The sequence below is a fragment of the Lissotriton vulgaris genome, chromosome 5, assembly GCF_964263255.1.
Source record: "Lissotriton vulgaris chromosome 5, aLisVul1.2, whole genome shotgun sequence".
Lineage (NCBI taxonomy): Eukaryota > Metazoa > Chordata > Amphibia > Caudata > Salamandridae > Lissotriton > Lissotriton vulgaris.
The window spans coordinates 1,956,984,188-1,957,006,680 of NC_141693.1; the positions used below are offsets into that span (position 1 = coordinate 1,956,984,188).

General features: G+C 46.0%; 1 protein-coding gene across 1 annotated transcript in view; it reads left to right on the forward strand.

The window, feature by feature from the left end:
- LOC147717864 (sperm acrosome membrane-associated protein 4-like) overlaps nucleotides 1-10,525 on the forward strand; it is a 187,965-nt gene extending 177,440 nt beyond the window's left edge. Inside the window, exon 4 of the mRNA XM_086924639.1 lies at nucleotides 8,819-10,525. Within this exon, the coding sequence (XP_086780765.1) occupies nucleotides 8,819-9,027 (209 nt within the window). The 3' untranslated portion in view covers nucleotides 9,028-10,525. The remainder of the gene's footprint in view (nucleotides 1-8,818) is intronic.
- Nucleotides 10,526-22,493: the final 11,968 nt, after the last annotated feature.

Here is a 22,493-nt window from a genome sequence, read left to right on the forward strand (position 1 = left end):
ACTGCCACCCTCTGGTTCATGACTGCCACCCTCCGGTTCATCACAGCACCTCTGGTTCACCCCTGCCACCCTCTGGTACAGCACTGTCACCCTCTGGTTCACGACTGCCACCCTCTGGTTCACCACTGCCACTCTCTGGTTCATCACAGCACCTCTCTTTCACCACTGCCACCCTCTGGTTCACCCCTGCTACCCTCTGGTTCACCAATTCCACCCTCTGGTACAGCACTGTCACCCTCTGGTTCACCACTGCCACCCTCTGGTTCATCACAGCACCTCTGGTTCACCACTGCCGCCCTCTGGTTAACCACTGTTACCCTCTGGTTCAGCACTGCCACCGTTTGATTCAACACTGCAACTCTCTGGTTCACCACTGCCACCCTCTGGTTTACCCATGCCACCCTCTGGTTCACCCATGCCACCCTCTGGTTCACCCCTGCCACCATCTGGTTCATCACTGCCACCCTCTGGTTCACCCCTGCCACCCTCTGGTTCAGCACTGCCACCCTCTGGTTCAGCACTTTCACCCTCTGGTTCACCCCTGCCACCCTCTGGTTCATCACTGTGACCCTCTGGTTCATCACTGCTACCCTCTGGTTCATCACTGCCACCCTCTGGTTCACCGCTCCCACCCTCTACCGAGACCTTTTGTGACGCAGCGGCAGCACAAAAGATGCGCCATGGTGCTGGGTATTAACAACGAGACGCATCTGAGAGATGCATCACGTTGTAAAGCACTGCGCCATCAGGAGGCGTTCCGGTGCAGGGGAGGGCGTTCCTGCGCAGGAACGCCTCCTAAACGTGGCTGAGTGAAATCTACAAGAATTCACTCAGTCAATTTTAGGCCAATGCTGCGTCAAAACCCTGCGCCTGCTTGAAGCAGGCGCAAGGCTTGATACAGCATTGGGGAGATAGGGCCCCCCAGAGCATTGCTGGAGCTGTGTCGCAAGCTCGACGCAGCTCCAGCAATGCGCTGCTTTTACGGCACAGATGCGTGACGCATCTGTGACGTTTTTGCCACATGGTGCGCCGCATTGCAAATGCGGCGCACCATGGGTGGCGGAGCCGCGGCGCACAATAACTGGCGCATCCCTGGGGATGCGCCAGTTATTGTAAATCTGCCCCAATACATTTAGCCAACGAGGGAGCACTTACTGATTAGACAGTAGAAAGTACTCCAGTTGAGTAGAGGTATTGCACAAAAAGGTGGCATCTTCGTGGACAAACACGCAGGCCGGGATTCATTCTGCCCCCTGTTAGACTCGTTTTTTGTGCTCTTCTGCCCTCTGTTAGACTCGTTTTTCCCTAGTTTTTGTGCCCTTCTGCCCTCTGTTAGACTCGTTTTTCTGCCCCTTTGCCCCCTGTTAGACTCTTTTTTTTTTGCCCTTCCACCCTCGTTTAGACTCATTTTTCCCTTGTTTTTCTGCCCTTCTCCCCTCTTTTAGACTCATTTGTTGTGCCCTTCTGCCCTCAGTTATTCCCTTGTTTTTGTTCCCTTCTGCCCTCTGTTAGATTCGTTTTTGTTGCCCTTCTGCCCTCTGTTAGACTCGTTTTTGTGCCTTTCTGCCCCGTTAGACTAGTTTTTTGTGCCCTTCTGCCCTCTGTAAGACTCGTTTTTCCGCCCTTCTGTCCTCTGTTAGACTGTTTTTTTGTGCCCTTCTGCCCTCTGTTAGATTTGTTTTTCCCTTGTTTTTCTGCCCTTCTGCCCTTTGTTAGACTGTTTTTTGTGCCTTTCTGCCCTCTGCATCACCACATCATCACTCAGCGCTACCCCAGCATCACTCAGCACCACCACATTATCACTCAGCACCACCACATTATCACTCAGCACCACCACAGCACCACTCAGCGCCACCACAGCATCACTCAGCGCCACCACAGCATCACTCACTGTCACCACATTATCACTCAGCACCACTCAGCACCACCACAGCATCACTCAGCACCACCACAGCATCATTCAGCACCACCACAGCACCACTCAGCGCCACCACAGCATCACTCAGCACCACCACAGCACCACTCAGCACCACTCAGCACCACCACAGCACCACTCAGCACCACCACAGCACCACTCAGCACCACCACAGCATCACTCAGCACCACCACAGCACCACTCAGCACCACTCCAGCACCACTCAGCACCATCCCAGTATCACTCAGCACCACCACAGCACCACTCAGCAGCACCACTCAGCACCACCACAGCACCACTCAGCGCCACCCCAGCATCAATCTGCGCAACCATTCAACAACAACTGGTTCAAATATGTTCTCTCAATGTTTCAAACTGAATTACAAATTTCACAAAAAGATGTTAATATTTCACTTCTGTTCTTGCATTTTCGTCACAATAAAATACACTGAACATATTCTTCACAAAAGTTATTTACAAAAGTTTAAGCTATTGCCATTATAAATTAAAATCACTTTTATTTAAGTATTAATTATTTAAAAAAATTAAAAGCCATCTTAGTTTGTAATATCAATACAGCTAAGTCACGTAAATAGAAAACATGTTGCATTACAAATGCTATAGGTATCACGTTTGCGAAAGTTATAACTATTGGCATTGTAAATGACAAAGCTATTAATTTAGCTATTTTCAAAACCAACACATAAATAAAAAAAATTGTCATTTACAAGACCAATAGCTCAAACTTTCCTAATGCGAGACCTATTGCATTGCAAATGCTTGTTTTTATTTCTGTCAGTGCTTCCTGTTGAGGTTTAATTTTCGTGCAGGCGCCTCATTGCCTACTTGTAACTATTCTCTGACCCTGCTTCAACGGTCAGAGCAGGGTCAGAGAATAGTTGCAAGTAGGCAACGAGGCGCCAGGAAGTACTTACAGGCTTACAGCAGCAGGTGCCCAAGTTGAAGTTAATTTCTTTGTAACCCTTTTGTAAAAGGTTACAAAAAATGTGCTTCAACTTTTGCACCTGCTGCTGTAACCCTGTAAGTGCTTGCCTGAAAATTCGTCCCCGCTGATTCGCGGATTTTACCGCTATTTCGTGAGAAACGCGGATCGTGAAATCGCGGAAAATCCGCAAATTCCACGAGCGGAACAAATTTTCAGCCCTTGCTTAGCCCGGTCACCTTTCTGTTGCTTATTGCTGTAGCTGAGTGTTAAATTGGTTCTAAAGAGATTTAGGTAGTTGGTGGCGGACTGTGCCTTCTTAATGAGTTTCTCGTAAGTGGAATGATTTCCAGAATTCATTGATCGTTGCCAAACATGGTGTGTTTATTCAAGATTTTCACACATAGAACAAAGGACTTCATACCTGGGACCGCAGGGACCACCACACACATTCTTTACGGGACTGGATTACCAGCAACAACTCCCTGCCTTGAGAAAGCCCACAGCCGTCGGGTCAAACGGGCAAAACACATGTCGGCTGTCCTTTGTTCTATGTGTGAAAATCTTGAATAAACACACCATATTTGGAAACGATCAATGGATTCAGGAAATCATTCCACTTATGAAAAACTCATTAAGAAGGCACAGTCCTCCACCAACTAACTTAACTTGTACTCCGTAATGGCTTTCCGGTGTAGCCGTTTATGAGGCACATGCCACTTTCAACATTGGGCCCTGACAACTGTAGCACTAAAGCCCAGAGTCTGCCACCCATCTCAGTAACCTGGTTCTAAAGAGGTGACATTTTTTCCGGAATAGTGTTAACACGCATACAAAAAGTGGAATCACAAGCCATTTGTCTCCGAGCCATGCAGTTTCATGCCATCAGCACTTCTCCTCCCTTTTTCCACAAGAGAAGTTCAAACATGAATGGCAAAATATCCTAGCTCAAATGTTTTCCATGTAATTATGGGTCTGAAATATTTGCTGCACAATACATTATCTGGTGCATAATTTGATGATGTTAACAAAAAAACTGTTTGTGGCTGAAACGGATCAAAAGTTATTAAAAAAATGTGACCTGTGTTGCTGTGAGGTGTAGAGCCTTTTGCAAAGGTTGACCGGCCACCTTTCTCACTGCTGCATTTGTATGTTACACTGCTACTAATGAGGAAAAATCTTTGCAGGGACCGTTAGTGTGTGTAAAAATAATAAAGTATCAGAAAATGTACCGCATTATGCTGCAGCCATTTTATGCTTCATAATTTGGTCAACACTGCAACATATTTTTTCCTCCATTGCTGCATAATTCTAGTGGCTCCAAAGCAGGCAGCACATGTTAAAAGTGCGTGTGGGTGAAGCAGCGAGACCGTGAAGTTTGCAAACTTAGTTTCCTATGCATGCAAATCCTGCATTGACATTTTCTGGTGAGTTGCACTGCTACTGCTGAAACAAAGCCAATGGAGGTACCAATGGGTGAAGCGGACTGGATTTCAGGGTCCTGTGTCCTCAGTGCCAGAGTCACTGTTGCTCCTGGGTGTGCTTCTTCATAGGCCTGCTTGCATGACTGGAGGTAAACTTCAGTATGTATTGTGGTGGGCAGGCCTTCAAGGCTAACCCACACTTGCCACCACTAGGGTCCACCTGCTGGTGCTAAGAAACCAGGGCATCTAAGGTATAACAGGGCCTTTCAAGACCTAACATGGGAATTTGCTATCTCAGGAGAGTGGTCTGGTGGACTGGTTATGAAGGCTGAACCTGGTTATCCAGTTCCAAATTTGGCAGATCTGTACATAGTGCCACATCCTCTCCCCCAGTGAACACCAGGCTGCCCCAATAAGAGAAACTTGCACTGCCTTTGACTACAACCCAATTGTGCCCTGCTATAAACACCTGCATGCAACTCATCCTGGAAAAAGCAAACACTGATAGGGAATGCAAGATTAAGTAAAGCATGTGAAATGTAAGCAGGAACAACATGGTTACCTTAATGCTTTTACAGTCATTATTCAGAAATCAATGAGTATTTTTGCCTGAAGAGGTCAGGACATGGCCACAGGGCCTGGAAGGGTCCTGTTTGAATGTCCATTGCTTATATCCCTACAAAACATAAGCAGAATGGTTTAAACAGACCACATCCCTGAACACAGAGCCATAGTGCATTTTTATAAACTGAAATAAGGAACAGACCTGACAAGGATCACATTAAACATTTTCCACTCAACACATCAACCAGGTATTGCAGTAGCTCCAGGAATGATGTAGCGGTGGGCGGAGCTAGCATAGTGCCTCTACACGTAGCTCCACGAAGTTTGAAAAAACTCAGTGGAGCTACGCATCACTCTGCTCCCCTCCCTCCCCGTTCCCTTCCCCCTCCTAAAATTGTAAAAATGATAAAAAAAGGCACTTACCTGTGTTTCTGCCGCCTCACCTGCCTGGCCGCTCTCCTTCTTGCTCCTCGCCGCCTCACGTCCTTCTTCATTGAAAAAAACACTATGTAGTACGTATGCGCACTTGCAACACGTACAACATAGTCTTTTTTTTATATAGAAGGACGAGAGAGGAGCAGGAAGGAGAGCGGCCAGGTAGGGGAGGCGGCAGAAACACAGGTAAGTGCCTTCTTTTTATCATTTTAAAGGGGAGGGGGGAGGGAGAAGCTAACTCTGTTCAACCACGGACGTGGAATTTGGCATACCTCCACATTCGCCACGGAGCGCGAAGTAGGCCAATCTCCTCAAACTCCGCTGGCGGAGCGGAGTTATCTGCCCAGGGTTAGAATTATGCACTTCCCCATCCAGGAAAAACAAAGCTATTCAAAGAAAGACGAGAAAACAAAAGTAGCACTTCACTGACAAACTCTATAAAGTGGTGCTAATGTGTTTGGGTGTAAAAAGAACCAATCTGGACATTTTGCAACCACTCTGGCTTGCTTTATTTAGTTATTTATTTATTTTTCATGTTTTGAACCTTTTTATTTCTCCGTCCCGAGGTTGTATTTGAAATAGAAAAATGTCAGGGAAAGACGATATTTCCAGCAAAGGTGGTTCTTTCTTATTTGCATCCATTTCACAGGGAAACGAATGTAGTCAACGTAATTAAAAAGAGTGCAAGGACCGTTTCTTAGAGTCACTGTTTTCAGCAAGTGAGAAGCAAGACCGAGCCAGAAAGAGAGGCAAGAGGAGGAAGAAAGGGGGGGCAGCTGCCAGCGGCAGAGCAAGAGAAGTGGACACTGTCTTTGTCTTCTCTGGGCAAGAAGGAAGAGCCGGAGGGGGCAGATTTACAATTACTGGCACATTCCTGCAAATTAGCAGGGATGCACCAGTAATTGTGCGCCGCAGCTCCGCCACCCATGATGCGCCGCCTTTACAATGCGGCGCACCATGGGGCAAAAACGGCACAGATTCATCACGCATCTGTGCCATAAAAGCGGCGCATTGCTGGAGTTGCATTGCAAGCGCGACGCAGCTCCAGCAATGCTTTGGGGGCCCTATCTGGACAATGCTGTGTCAAGCCCTACGCCTGCTTCATGCTGTAAAAACACGGGTTAACCCAATGAGTCGCTGGGACCTGGGTGAATAATTGATACAAACAAGGTGGTCCCAGATACTAGAACGAATAAACCATAACTGAACAGCGTAAATAAATTCAAAGAAATTATAACAACATTGATGCCCTTAAAGAGATGGACAGGGAAGGGTAGTGTTTGGATAGTGAAGGTACTGAATGGGTTATAAAACAGTGGTCACTGTGACCTCAATAAACCAGAAATAATGATTAATTAACACACTGAAAAGCACAATTCATTAATTAATCTCTTTAGGGGCATCAAATGTGATCAATTATGGATGTATTTTATGAGTAATTTTTTATGGTACACGTTGTGAATAAAATCAATGTTGTTATAATTTCTTTGAATTTATTTACGCTGTTCAGTTATGGTTTATTAGTTCTAGTATCTACGCCTGCTTCAAGCAGGCACAGGGGTTTGACGCAGCATTGGCCTAAAAGTGACTGGGTGAAATCTTGTAGATTTCACTCAGCCACTTTTAGGAGTCGTTCCTGCGCAAGTACGCCCCCCCACCCCCGCGCCGAAACGCCTCCTTTTGGCGCATGGCTTTACAACTTGATGCATCTCCCAAATGGGTCACGTTGTTAATACCCCACACAATGGCGCATCTTTTGAGCTGCCACTGCGTCACAAAAGTGGCGCAACGGCGGCACAAAAGAGGCGCAAGGGGCTTGGAAATCTGCCCCATAGTCCTTTTCCTTCTCTGCCCTCCCCCTTCTTCGAATGGCCATTAAGGGTCGAGCCTTATCTATAGGCCTTTACTATCTCTGCCGTCCTGGGATGCATTTTTAAAATAAAAAAAGGAGAACGTCTTCCATTAAATAAAAAAAGTAGGGGCACGCAGTTCCCGCCTAATTCGACCACTGGGTGGAATACATTCTCCACAGAGAGATTTTATTGTGGAAAACACTGACCAGTGGATTCTCCTCTGAATTTAGATGTATCCATTTTAGATACAGTTTCAGTTAGACTGAATATCTCCCGCTCCCTGTGGGATCCTGATGCACTTTTATGCAAGAGAAATCTCCATGAAACATGACCAAATCTTCACTAGCTGCTATGCCTATGAAATTTGATGTGTCCTTCTGTTCTATTACTGCCTTTCTAAAAATTACTTCGGAATGAAAAATGCATATTTGACTTGAAAAAGACTATTTATTTGTTTGTTTTTGAAACTGTTCTTTTCCTATTGAAAGACAGTAGCTTCCAATCTGGTGATCCAGTTATTACTCACCTCTACGGCAGGGGGCAGATTTATGAGCCGGTTTGCGTCATGTTTCCACCAAGGAAAGTGGTACCTGGCCAAGGCAAACCATAAATGCGTGTTAGGAAGCCACACATGAAATGAAATGAAATGAAATTTGGAACTTATATAGCGCATGGCTGCCCGAGAGCGTCCCAGCGCTAGTATTGCGAACTACTGAGGGGACAGACAGGGAGAGAGAAGAAGATTATTGAGGAAAGAGGTGGGTTTTTAGGAGCTTGCGGAATTTCCCCATAGCTTGGCTCCTTTGCGTGGCCCCGAGAGACTCCACAAATCTGGAGTAAAGCCGCGCAGCGCAAATCGCCCCGTTGCCTTACTCTGTCCTGGGAACGAGTTCCATGGGCATCGCATCGATGTTCCATGGGCATTCCATGGGCGTTGCATGGGCGTTGCATGGGCGTTCCATGGGCGTTGCATGGCTGTCTCCACACAACTCCCATGGTTTTTGACACATTCCCAGATTTACTAGAACTGGTTAACCTGGGAATGCTCCATAAAGACACCCCTCCCGGGAGAGGCGTAACGAGGTGAAATATCCTTATTTCTCCTTGTTACTTCCTCTTCATATGTATGATGCATTCTGCAGCTCACATAAACAGAGGAATATGCCTCTCAGGGTTGGTTTTGTGCAGGAAGGTGACCCTTCTTATACATAAACAATCCTGCATGCAACACAGGCACCCTAGCACCATAGTGCACATGTGCCGACATCGGCTCTAGGCAGCTAAAACGGCACCAGTGCAGGGGCAAAGGCAAGAATGCGTCGTATGCTTTTTAATATGGCACATTCCTGTCCTATACCTGTCACGCAGGGCAGAAATGCGCAGCAAGGTGTCTTCCTGCACTGGGTGACATTTTCATAAATCTGTCCCCAGGTCTTTAGTATTTTGACCTCAAATTACAGGCTTCTGACACTAACCAAAATCTTGCAGGGGGTTCCCTAGTGATTGAAGGCTGGTCATGAGTGATAGCTGCAGAGGTGAGTGGGACCTGTGGGTGTGAGCGAGTGTTGAATACAGTTATTGCGTCTTCTGTTTACTGCTTGGACTGCCCAATAGGGCTTTCAAGACGTCAGTTGGGAGCACTACTTTTTTAACTTACTGTATAATTTCATCTTCCCTCTCGCAGCCAATCATCAATTGATCACCAAAAAGAAATGCGTTGAGTTTGAGAAGTGCGGGACACACGAGTCGGTAGTGAACATCGGCATCAACTACACCACCTCAGTCGAATGCTGTGAAGGCGACTTCTGCAACTCTGGCGCCGCCGGGTTGACCCGGCCCTCACTGCTGCTGTCACTGGCAGTCGGGATAGTGTGCCTTGCCTGGCTGCTGTAATCATCTGAGCATGTGGGGGAATGCACAGGAAAGTGGGAGGGGCTTGTACCTGGGGCTGGGGCTGGGGTAGGTGCAGAGGCGCCAATTTCTCTCTGTGGCTCTTTAACATTATATGGTGCATTCCTGTCATTTAATTCTTCAAAAGTTGTAGAATGCACACCAAGGTTCTCATGTTATAAGCTTTATATGATGCTCAACAGCAATTAGCTGTCGCGTACCACCCTGGAATGCGCTCCGTCTATGCCATGTGATTTGAAATTGAAAATATACTGGAGCATCGTCATGTCCCAACCCAGGATGCCCAGCAATGAAGTCTATTCAGAAACAGAAGAATTTCCAATTCCGTGTTTAGCAAGAATGGGTGCGGCTACGGTTTAAGTTATCGCTGAAGAAGGACAAGTGCTGCCCGAAATGTGCTGGGACATATGCGTTTTCTTCGCGCCAAGAGAAATTCTGAATCCCCAAGTGTTTGGGAGAAAAACCACTACAGGCGCTCGTTGAACTTGTGGTTGAAATTTGGGAGCATGAACTGATTTGGATGAAAATGAACAATGGATTGAACTGATGGCAATTGGTTCAAAAAGGAGAAAATTATTGGAATTGATCTGTTTGTGAATAGGCTTCATTGCCCTGCAAACTGGGTTGGCACCTGATGAGGCTCCAGTATATTTTGCATTCCTGCCACTTCCCAGTGCTGGCACACAATGTGCTGCCTAATGCCAACGCGGGCACCCTTGCTCCATGGTGCACACAAATAACCCCCCTGAGGCATTTCCCTCTTTCTATGTGTGCTGCATAGTGCTGCACACAGAGAAAGAAGAAAAGGTGGAGAGAAACAAAGATATTTCACCTCATTACTCCACCTTTGGAATACCTCCCTGGGGCAAAGTATCGCAGCACAGCGATTTGTGCTCTGTTGCGTTGCGTTACTCTAGATTTATCAAGCCATGGAGGGCCGTGCAGGGTGGCCTTGTGTGGCTTGATAATTCCGGCTTGGCGTGGCACTAGGACAACGCAACTGTTTCATAAATATGCTCCCAAATGTGTGGCTGACTCCATCCAAGAACTCCCAGCATATCTCTGGCATCATCATGGCAGGAAATAAATTCCCATATAGAGGACCCTTGAACATACAAACAAAGTACTCCTAATCATTATTCTGTTTTCTGTCTTTTTGCTTTGTTTTGGTGATCAATAGCAGTACAAATACACCAGCAATTACTTGTGACAAAAATAAAACATTTCCCAATAGTGCTCATTTTATTAGAAAACATGGAGTGTGCTTTTGTGCTTACCGAGCTACGGTATTTTGTCTTCTCCTGATGAGAGTATAGCATGCCCCTAAATTATAACTGACAATCATAACCATGACGCATTTAATTCTTTTCAGGAAAAAATATATTATATGTGTGTATAACTGAGTGCCTACATTTTTACTCTACTTGATTAAAATCAGTGTTCTTTGACTTCCATTAAAAAGTCTATTTTTAACCAGGAAGTTGTGTTCCTCTCACTGTTGTCTTCCTATGTTGGTGCTGTTTATGAAGACATGAGACTGGTAAAACATCTATCAGCTTAATGGGCCTGAGAGCCAATCATGAGACAGGCTGAATGGACAAAGGAAGAAGACATAATTTGATTGGATGGATTCAAAGTCATTGAAACAGATGGAAAAGAAATGGGCTTTCATTGATGTATTTTTTGGAGCAGTCAAATCAATTACATTTGTAAAGTTATCCTCTTCCATGCTCTCATTGCAAACTGCATTCAGGTAATAGGGTCTCCCCTGTTGCTTAGTTTGTAAATAAGTGCCAGGACTCAAGGTATTGCTCAGCGGCCACGTCCGCTTGCACTACCAACAGAACGTGTCTTTGCAGCTACATGCCAGCATAAGCGCTCTCTACTATACTATGACAACAGTATCCAGTGGGTAAAGCTTCAGGTGGATCCAGCGGCGAGGGGTAGGTGCTCAAGACGCAGCTCAGGAACTCCCAACCTTGCGGTGGAACATCTAACCTGAAGCTTTACCCGCTGGATACTGTTGTAATCTGAACATTACACTTTTTAGGTAATTACAGCTTTACACAGGCATTTCCTATAGAAGCAGGGTAATATATAGGAATACTGTTCCCCCCTACTCCTTTGCTTCCATACATTTTACATTTTTGAATTACACTACTGTATACACACAATATATATACTTTAGGGTTAATGATTTTATGTAGACAGTGAACTCTATAGATACTTGCTAAATAGTTCCTTGGTCCTGAAGAATCGCCTATTAATGGACAATAGCGAGAAACATGTTGACCGAACAATAGCACACTCTAGGAGGTCTGTTGTATTCTCTGCACTTATGTTTCTCTGTACCTCTTTAAGTCCTACATTCCATTTTCCCTGATGTCATCTTCTCCTGTGTTCTGCCTTGTCAGTTAGCTCCCTGCTTTCTGATGGGAACACCAGTTATTCTCTGTGGTGCTTAATAAACACTTATTAAGTCATATATCTATTCTCTGGCTTCATTTACAACACATGGCGACGATGAGCAGAAGGAGCTGAACAACCACAGAGGGAGGAGAACTCCACTGGTGAAAAGAACCACGCAGATTTTGAGGAAAAGGAAAAAAAACTCTCGCATTTCAAAAACCACGCAAGTTTTGAAGAAAAGAAGAACCTCATTTTTCATGTCAAAAGTACTGTGATAGAAATATCTTTGCAACTTTGAAGAGAAGAAACCCTACGCTTAGAGCAGAAGCCTGCAAGGTTCCCAGAACAACTGGTGAGTTTGGGAGAACATTCGCCTGTTTATACCTTGCATCTAATTGTGACTTTGTTCGTGTTAGGATTATAAAAGAGGCGCACCCTGCAGAAGAAATTGTATTCCGTGCTATATTTCGGAAACCCTGGATTTAAATGTAATTTTTCTGCACGTTTTAGAAAATAAGGAGAGCGAGAGCGCAGCCTGTGCAGAGGAAACGGAGCGATTTGTGTTGTATCTGTGACATTGCTACATGTCAGTAAACATTTTGTTTTCCTCTCGTGTGAACCGGCATCACCGGTACAAACGGAGACAATTTACAGGCCGCATCTTTTAAAAAAGCCTCCTCGAGCGGAGAGACACACGAGCAGACTCACCGTTCGATTCTACTGCCATTGTTTTTTTTTCAACTGAGCCATCGACGCCAGTGTCAAGAAGGAAGCATTCGGGACAAGAAGGAAACAAGCGTCATAGACGGAGGTGACGTACCGGCAGTGACGCGGCTACGCAGCGTAACGTACGTAGCGGCCATCTTAAAGCTTGATAGGTATCTAGGCAACCGACACCGCTTCCGAACAATAAAACATCGCAAGCAACAAACATCGCACCAAGTAGAAACAGCCGTTTCCGATGGCATATCGAGCGACTGAAAAGAGCCTCTGAAAACAGAAACGAGCGTCTGCAGGAGAATTAAAGGGTGAGAAAGTAATTTACATATCGAAATTATTTGTTTATAAGACTCAAAGCAGATTACATTGAAAGGTTACCACTAACACAATCCCCTATAATAGGAAAGTAGAGAAAGATAGGGGAAAGCATATATTGCACAGAAAGATTGAGGAAAACATATATTCCCTAGAGTTGCGCGTTTAATGTGGAAAAGTGGACACATCAATTGAGTTTGACTATCTCTGTGTTAAAGGGAGTAGTGCTCCTTTAAAGAATTTTGAAATGGAAAATCTGAATGTCATTGCACCTCCATTGTTCCTACAAACTACTGGAGATCCACCCATCGAGTGGGATGAATGGATAGACATTTTCGAGAACTATATTGAAGCACTTGATGGGAAAGATTTCAGTGCAACTAGGAAAAAAGCCCTCTTGTTAAGCGCATTAGGCAAAGAAGGTCAACACTCTTTCAAATATCTTCCGGTAGGAGTAAACCAAGATGGTAGGGCAATAACCAATGTATACACAGAAGCTAAAGCTCGCATAAAGAGACAGTACGCAAAGGAAGTAAACATTGTCATGGCGAGGCACAAATTTTACACTCAACCCAAAAGGAATGAGGAATCAGTAGACCAATTTGTGGCTAGGTTACGCGAGCTGTCAATTAAATGTAATTTTGGAGAGATAAGGGACGAAATGATAAGAGACCAGCTGATAGTACAATGCCGGAATAAAAAGATGCAGGAAAAACTGTGGGCAGCAAAAAACCCTACCCTACAAATGGCCATTGACATAGCAAAAGTGGTTGAGGAATCGAACGCATGCATGAAAGAGATGGAAAGAAAAGATAACACAAAGGAAAATGTTCAAGGGAATGGAGTTTCTTGTGTTGATCATGATGAAGTTGCTGTTGTGAACAAGAAAAGTGTGGATCAGGGAGGAAGTAGTCAGAGGAGATTTAACAATGCGTTCTCAGGCAATGACAGGAATAGATTCCAAGGAAGAATGTGCAGTAGGTGCAGGAGTACTTTTCACAGTTCGGATTTCAGGAGATGTTTTGCAATTGATAAGATGTGTAGGAAGTGTGGGAGGAAAGGACATTTTGCTAAGATGTGTAGAGGTGCAAACGCTGATAAAGTAGCTGTTGTCGAAAACAGGGAAGAAGTAAGAGACATCGTCAGTGTTGAGGGTGCCAACAAAATATTGTGTTTAGGTGGGGATGGTGTGAATGAAGGTGAGCCTGGAAGAAGATTCAGACCTAAAGCCCTGTTTCTTATTGATAAAATTGAGGTCCAGCTGATGGTTGATCCTGGATCTTTGTGGACTATTATCCCCAAGGATATGTATTTAGCAAATTGGAAGGATGTGCAACTATCTGCTAGTGATATTAATGCCTGTGGTTATCAGGGTGAAAGTATAGAAGTGATTGGGTTTATGGTATGCGTAATATCATTCAAGGAGCGCTCAGCTGAAGGAAAGGTGTATGTAGCCAAATCTGGTCCTGCAATTTTAGGATGGGGGCAACAGTATGACCTCGGAATAATAATAAATCCTAGGGCAGCACAACAAGTGATGGTGGTAGATAGCATAACCACGGATTCGATAGTTGAAGGGATGAATGGTCTGTTTGACGAGCATATTGGAGAGTTGAGAGGTTATGTGCATAAAATTGTTTTGCGGGATGATGCCATACCTATGCAACACAGGGTGAGAAAAGTTCCATTCATTGCACGCGAGGAAGTGAAGAAGATGCTGAAAGAGATGCTAGACCAGGGGGTGATAGAGCAGATCGAAACGTCACCCTGGATTTCCCCCGTGCTTAATAAACACTTATTAAGTCATATATCTATTCTCTGGCTTCATTTACAACAAGGTCCCTGGAAGCATAGTATTCCAGTACTTACCCTCTAGAACCTAATTTACTTAGAGCAGGGGACCGCCAGAATAAATTGTTCCTTGGTACCCCGAGCTCTATTTTAATCACCCTGACACGTCTACAACCCTTTCTGGTCCCACACCAGCCCTATTTCTCCTCCTTTTAAACATATAGTCAAATGTTTTTCTCACAGAAGGGAATTTTACACAAATAGGTTTTGCTTTATCATCGTGCCGGTAATGGTGCAGTTGAGCACTTTAACAGGGTGATTATAAATATTGTATAGACAGTCTTAAGAATTTTTAAAAAATGGGAATTGGAGGTTAAGTGAGGTGAGATGGATGATTTAAGCCTATTACATCACCCCTATGGCTACAGGTTTTAGTCCTTTTTGGATCTTAAGAGCAATAGAGCCTTTCATGTGTAACAACATACGATGGGTATCTGAAAAAAGGTTAAAACAGTGCCCTCCAATAATATTAAAAAGAATAATGAGGTTACTCAGCAGCGTTTTTGGCAGACTATGATAGAAGATCTGGAACCCAACAGGGCTGGCTCTCGAGTTGGTGTTTCAGGGTTTGGCATTCGTTGTTGCTCCCTCCCCTATGACCTCCTCCTCCACAGATTCACTTACTACCACCCTCCAACGGTGCCCTTTATCTCTCCATAGCCTCTCTCTCATTTTAATTTCATTTATCCTATAGCGCTACCCATTTCATTGTAGTGTGTTTTATATCATATGCACATATTAGACAAAGGCAATGAATGATAAAACTGTGTAAATTTTTATATGAGAAATATTACATGAGACAATGAGGTATACAAGCTGTAAGAGTGACATATTATGCATGCTTGGAGGTATATGTTGAGATTGCTTGGTCTGGAGTAGCACAAACCTTGGATTTAAAACATAACACAGTGGTTGGGGTTGTCTATACTGATATTAATGTATTACTACACAAAGTAACCCTTTTCAGCAACCTTAAAATAATGAAATATTGAGAAAGAATAAGGCTATTAACCTACACCTGACAGTTTGCATCCTGCTTTTTGATGTCTGTTCATAGCTCGCTCTGCTTTATTGAACGGAATGCAACTTATGAACTGCAAGAATCAAAAGGATCTCTGTGGGGCACTCCAGGGCCGTGCTGCAAGATGACCACCTATGAGGGAGGTTCCACTGGTTTTTATTTATTTATTTGTTTAGTTATTTTATGCAATGCTACCCCCTGAAGTGCAGGGTTACCCCAGGGTGATACCAGCTATCTCTTCCCAGGAGCGTCCACTTCTGCGGATCTGCCTTGTGAGAGGCGACCCAGGGGCGTGATCTGCGGTGGCTGCGACCGAGCAGCTGGCAAAAAGGAGAGCCACTGGGAGGCTATCCGAGGATGGGAAGCCAGGAAAGGGAGCGCTGCTGAGCAGAAAGTCCACAGCATCCCTCCAAAGTGGGTGACTCTGGACCTGGATGAGACCTGACTGCTCTGGTGCAAGGAGCAGTGTGCTGGGTTCTGCAGGTGAGAAACATTGCAGTGGGCCCACGAGGAGAGATTTTCAGACGGGGGAGCACTTTCTGTGCTCAAGGTGCTGTAGACAGTACCTAGCCCATTGGGCCAATAATGATGATGACCAGCTCTGAGGAGGAGTAGGGGCTCATGTGATCATCCCCCTGTTGACTTAACAGCCCTTGTGAGCTGGGGCGGCTCACGCCACCTGCCTTGGTGGTCACATCAAATAGGATGCTCAGTGACACTGCACAGACTGGCTTAGGCCCATAGCACTCCTGATTACAGTGCTTAAGACTGGCAAGCCCCCTGATGATTGCTACTCATATTGACCTTTGTTGATGATCAATATCGAAGTTAAAATAGTGGCTAATATTCTCACCAACTGCATGTTGCCACTCCTCCCAAATATTGTGCAACCTGATCAGCTGGAGTTTGTGCCTGGCTAATCTACCACACACAATTTGCACACACTGTTCACAGTACTTAACACCCTGACACCTGATCTATCTGGTGTGGCCACTTTCCTAGATGCCACAAAGTTTATTGATTCACTAGAGTGCCGTATATGTTCTCCCTCCTGCAGCGCATCTGAAACAGTCCAAGCTTTCTGAAATGGATCTCCCTGCTCTGATTATCCCATAGTGCTTGAGTCCGGGTAAACGCCTTGGTCACACCTTGGCCACACTATCGATCGGCAGAGGCACGCACCAGGGCTGCTTGGTGCTTGGCTGCCCGACTCCAGCAGCACCATGCAGAGTGCCTACTGAACTTCATACCCCGGAGGCTCATCATCTGAACGTATGCCGTCAACGTCATGATACACATCCGAAACCCTACTCATAACCCAATCGTTGTCCTGTGGGAGTTAATTTATTTTGGTGGACTTACCAGCATTATGATCAACTGGGCCAAGTCAGTGATCTTCTCCTTGACTCCTGCCACCTCTAGCTTTGCAACAGATATCCCTCTGGAGTGGGCAGACTGCGTAGTCCAAAACCAGGGTCTGTGGGTCAGCAGAGATACTACGGGACTCTAGAGAGATAATTACAGTAGGGCCATCACATGGCTAGAGGACAAGATGCTGAACTGGTCCAAGCTGCCTGTCTTGATGGCCGGGAGGGTAGTCATAGCCACACTGGTGATACTGCCCAAACTCCTCTGCCTCTTTGTGAATATCTCAATGCCACTGACAAGAGCCTTCCGCAATCACATTAGATCTCTTCTTATAACACTCGTTTGGGGTGGGGGACCACCCAAGATGACAAGGGAGATGCTGATGCTATCATTTGGGTAGAGAGGCATCTGCATCCCTGACCTTCAGCTGTACAACCAGTGCACACAGGCACACTTTACACACTTGTGAATAAACCTGGTCCTGTACACTCTGTGCACAGTGGAGAAACCGATAGCGCAGCTCCTTGCTCCCTGATCACCGGTCTGTATATGCCTGCAAGATGCTCAAGGACTGGTTTAGACATCGTGGCCTGCACCACTGGGACATGGGATGGATGACACAGTAGAGCCGCCTGCCTCTTCCATATTTGGCACACATGCCCTTGGTCAGAAACTCAGCTCTTCCTCCCTCAATCGAAGGGAGAGCCTGCGACCAGCAGATCCGCGTGCTACTACAGGTGATGTGTGACCTCTGTTCATATGCTTCCTTTATGGAAAGGGGGCGCATTGCTGGAGCCGCGTCGCAAGCGAAACATCACATTGTAAATACCCTGCAGCATGGCGCTGGCTTTGGGCCGTTAATGCATCACAAAAGTGACTCAAAGGTGGTGCAAATGTGCCGTACGGGGCTTGTAAATCTGCCCCTAAGTGGCTTACTTACAAACCCATTGCGCCACCGGTGCGTCACTTTTAGTATGGCAGTATGTGCATGCTGCAGGGAGGAAGGGGTTGGATTCTTACACCTAGCTCAGCAGTGCTCACTTATAGCACAGTACTAGAATCGAGTGTATGAAGTCACTGCAAACATTACGGTGCATGGATTACCACGACTGCCAAAAGCAACCCTTCTCGACTATTAGAGGGATATTCCTCCCAATGTCCGCAAAGTCATTGCAAACCTGCCTCTACTACTGAAGAGGTGGTTTACAATGCATTGGGGGAGTACTGCTCTAACCAGTGTCCGAAACTGGATGATTGATGGTGCGTTTTGCCAGGACGGACGCTCTCAAGGACTATTGGCCCTTATGCCGACGCCCAGCAGGCGTCGAGACATATGTGCTCCATTTGCACTGTATATGGCGACCATGCGGGAGTGGGCGCCAAATACAGCAGCATGCTAGAGAGATGGCCTCCCTGGCACAGTATTCCACCCGGACTAAGCAATCCACGACTGCACTAGGACCCTCTACCTGTACCTGGCCATTCTTGATAGGCACATGCCCCACATGCCTGCAGAACATCTGAATGTGATCTCCGAAATGCTATGTGTAAATCCTATCACAATAATTATAAGAAGTGTGCAAAAGCCAAAAACTAAAATTATGTAAAAAAAAAAGCAAAAGCATCTTTGTGACAAAAGCATTAACCCGCTGAGTTTTCTACACAAAGTAAAAATATGTAATCTGCAATTTGCAGCAAGCACATTCACCTTCTGTGCTATTTTAAGATGAGTCAAAACTGTGATGAAACAAAACACAGATCTCTGCAGCAGGTCCATTAACCACTAGAGTTTATATTACCCCCTGAAAAGTGCTGCTCTTTTCTGGCCCTGGCCTGTCTGGTCTGTCCTCCCCGCCCATCAGAGCACAAATAGCACCCTCTGAGTTTGATGGCCGGTGTAGCACCATCTGTTGCACCGCCCTAAAGCTGGCACTGGACCCAGGAATGGGGTTGTAGAGAAAGGACAAAGGGAGGAAGCAGTTTGGGGTACCACCGCAAATAGTACATATTTGCATGGCGGCCCCTGGCAGGGATTTGGCGGACTCCGGCTCTGTTTCACTTCCAAACACCCTGAACCCCCCCCCCCTCCTTCACTGGCCTCCACGCTCCGCCCCACCCGGACCCCTCTTACGGGCCCCCTACCAACGCTCCCTACCCAGGGCCGCCATGAGCCCAGAGCCACCCCTGGTGCTGTCCAGTTAATCCAGGCTGAGTGATGGATGGCAGGTTGTGGCACCTCAGGAGGTTGTGCACCTGTCCTGCTGGGAAGTCCGGGAGGAGAGTGGTGCAGCCTGATGGTTGGAGGAGGAGACCCCTGATGGACCTGAGAGCACCGATTCTGGCACCATTGCTGGGAGCAGGAGGTGAACGTGACTCAAGAGGGCTCCTCCAGCTCCTCTGGTGGGACCGGGAGTCTGACCAGGGAGTTGAAGGACATCCCTTAGTTGGGCTGGGAGGACACTTGTACCCATGGGCAGAGCTGGAGCATGGATGGACGTCTCACAAGAACTGGAAGAGATGGTAAATGTATCAAATCATGCAGGGAGTATGTGATAGCGTGACTAGATGTGTATATTTTATTTTACGTGTTGTGTTGTTTTGTTCATTGTGTAAGGGGTATTGTATGTATGTATGTATGTATGTATGTATGTATGTATGTATGTATGTATGTATGTATGTATGTGTGTTTTTATATAGCGCTCGACTTACCCTTGGGCATCTCGGCGCTTGCATTGGGAACCCGTCCTGGCTTTTCCCTGTGAGATAACCCGTACTGGGCATCCCCAAGGTGAAAGCCAGGCATCCCACCGCGGTGGGGCCGTAGTGGAGATTAAGCAAGCTATTGCCCAGAGTTGCAGAGTGTGAACCCATGATTCGAGTAGGCACCAAAGTGAGAATTATCGAGTCCGTGGACACTTGGGCTCAGTCCCTGACTCGTCGGGAATTGAACCCTGGTCCCGGGTCTGACCTCTTCTTCAGGGTATGCCTCCTCTAACCAGTGAGCCACACTTCTCCTAGTGCCAGGTATGTGTAGTAATGTATAGCGCTTGCGCCAGCGTTTCCATGTGCTTTGGGTGAGGGCACATTCATGTGTTCTGGCTCTAGACCTGCAGCCCTGAGAGTCTGCCTTGGACTCTTGTCCGGGTCTTGGCCTGGAGGGCAGCTGGGGATCTCAGAGTCCCTGGAGTTGTACTAATAAAACCCTTGTCTTGCACCCTCCATATTCCGGAGTCTTCCACCTTACACCAAGCCCGCTTTACTGAGGATTTGGGGAGCTCAGCTTCTATTGGTCTGCTGGTGACGTGCCACTCACATTTCGCTTCCATCCACTTCAGCATGTGGCTGGGTCTCTGCACATTTCAGCCACTGGGTAACTTCACTTTCAGTGACTTCATTTTGCACGTTCACAAGGAGCCCATCCTCACAAAATGTACTTCTCTTCAGTGACAATATTTATTTTCACGTTTTTACTTTGGTGTTACCTTATATCTAGAGTCTGATGGGATAGCAGGGTGTTTTCTACAAGCTCTCCATGAGAAGCAGAGGGCACATTCCAGCTTTGTTAGTTCCTCCTGATGATATGAGGGTAGATGCTTGTTGGAGTGGCCTTTTTATTAATGATAAGACTGCTGCTAATTCGCAATATACCAAAACTGTATCCATTGGAAACTGTTATTCAAGAAGTTGTATTTTTTTTATTTTTAGTATGCATGCAATGCGATCGAGACATGGTATATAGGCAGGTAAGCCACTCAGTGAAAGCCCCTTAGTAACAAGCATTGGCATAGCCAATAGGTCTCGCCTTTGGGACCTTATAAATATTTAGTTCTGCAGCACAATATCCCTGGTGCAAAAACATCAACTGTTGCGTGGCTAAACACTTATAAGGTCCCAAAGGCGAGACCTGTTGGCTATGCCAATGCTTGTTTGAATTTTTTTAAGCTTCGGTTTCTAACCCGGAGGCATTTTTTTCTCTTTTAATATCATTGAAGCGTTTTTCAGTTATTAAAGCACGTTACACAATCCAGTCACCTTACATCTTTGTTGGATAGAAAGGTCTCAAACTCTGTTCCATGGCATTTATCAGCATTTTTCTGCATTTCTGGGGTAATATATGGCCAAAACCTGGATTTATCTGAACACCCTTATGAATACCTTCTCTCACATAGTTCGCTCTCATCGGAATTCATGCTCAATCTCTGTACCACACTTGTTGACAGGGCTCTTAAGATTTTGTCTGTTTAGAGCTGAGTTTTTAGGAATGCCATTGAAACACGTGTCACTTCAAGAGAAAGCTCTGAGATAGTATTAGCGAGAGGCCTTGATAGAAACCTGCACCCACCCGCATTTCTTGAGACCTTCCTGTAGTACATCGTAAATATCACGATTTAGCTCCTTCAGTAAGACTTTTCATCCAAGAGGGTTTAAGAGAAGAAGTTGTGTTGCTGGCACAACTTACACAAGGGGTTTTTCACTTCATCCAGAACGAAGTTACTGGAGGGGTGCAACAGAGAGGTGGTGACCACTAGAGCGGAGACTGCAGTATGTGGGAAATGCAGGAGATGAGCCCGACCATGAGGCACCTGTGGTAGCGCCTCCGGCAGCCCTGAAGATTAGCTAGCTGAGGACCTTAAAGCCCAGATCAATCTCTGCTGTTTGTGCCTCTCTGGAGATACCAGAGCTGTTTTTCTTGAGGGTGTCTTAATATTTGTTACCTGGGCCAGTCAGCAGCAACACAGAGATCTTCCTGGCAGAAGAGGCTATTTCCACTGGCAGTTTCCAAATCTAAAGAGAACACTTTTAATTGTAAATGCGGGCTCCATCTTGTATATCGGGAAGGATGCAAACCTTAGTCTGCTGTAAGCTCTAAAAGTGTGTGTAACTGGCATGCAATATACATTACCTGAACAGGAGGACTGCAGGACAACGAGGCGAAAGAATGAGTGAGAGACTTCTCCACTTGTTGACCATTACAGGAGCATTCCTCACAGAGAACATCTGTGATGGAGATATTAAAAAGAATAGACAAACCATCTCAGTGAAGCTCAATTTGACAAACTATAGAAAACGGATAGACCTAAAGGGAAGGTACTAGGATTGGAAATGAGTAAGTCACGTCGCTCTGAGGAAACAATGAGGATATGGAAGGGAATCTCCTGCATGCAAGAAAACAGGACAGCATTGCTTAAACATCAGGGCTGAGGTGTGTTATGAATAAAACAAGTAAAAACACCCAGAGAACCAAAAAATATATAGATGCTAGGTATTGAAGACAAGCGACATGCAGAATTATCTGGAGACATGGTCTGTATAGACAGAGGACCTGCTGCTGGATTTGATTGGGGAAGGATCTGAACGTGCTGTTGTTGAAAGGCAACAAAACTGTGAGCTTTAAAAGGGACAACAGGCCCTGGTTCTGGCAGATGAGACATTGATTGATTAATTACGGAGGCGGGCGACACGTTTCAAACAAGTGGGACGAGTGGTGGGAGTGCACGCGCGCACACACAGGAGACAACTCTTGTAGCCAGGCGGGCTTGAGCCTTGAAGAAGTAAACAAGTGGAAGGGGTGGGGGGAGTGCACTTGTGCGTGTGCTAAACAGCAGCTGTTTGCTCTTTTTCAAAGCACACACTCGTGCTTGTGGCATGCCGCTGCGCACTCCCACAAGCTGTATGCCGCCACAAGCACACGTATGTGCTTGGAAAAAGAGCTGTGCGACGGCTAAATGTCTCCTACGCAGCGCCTGCGAACTACGTAGGCTAG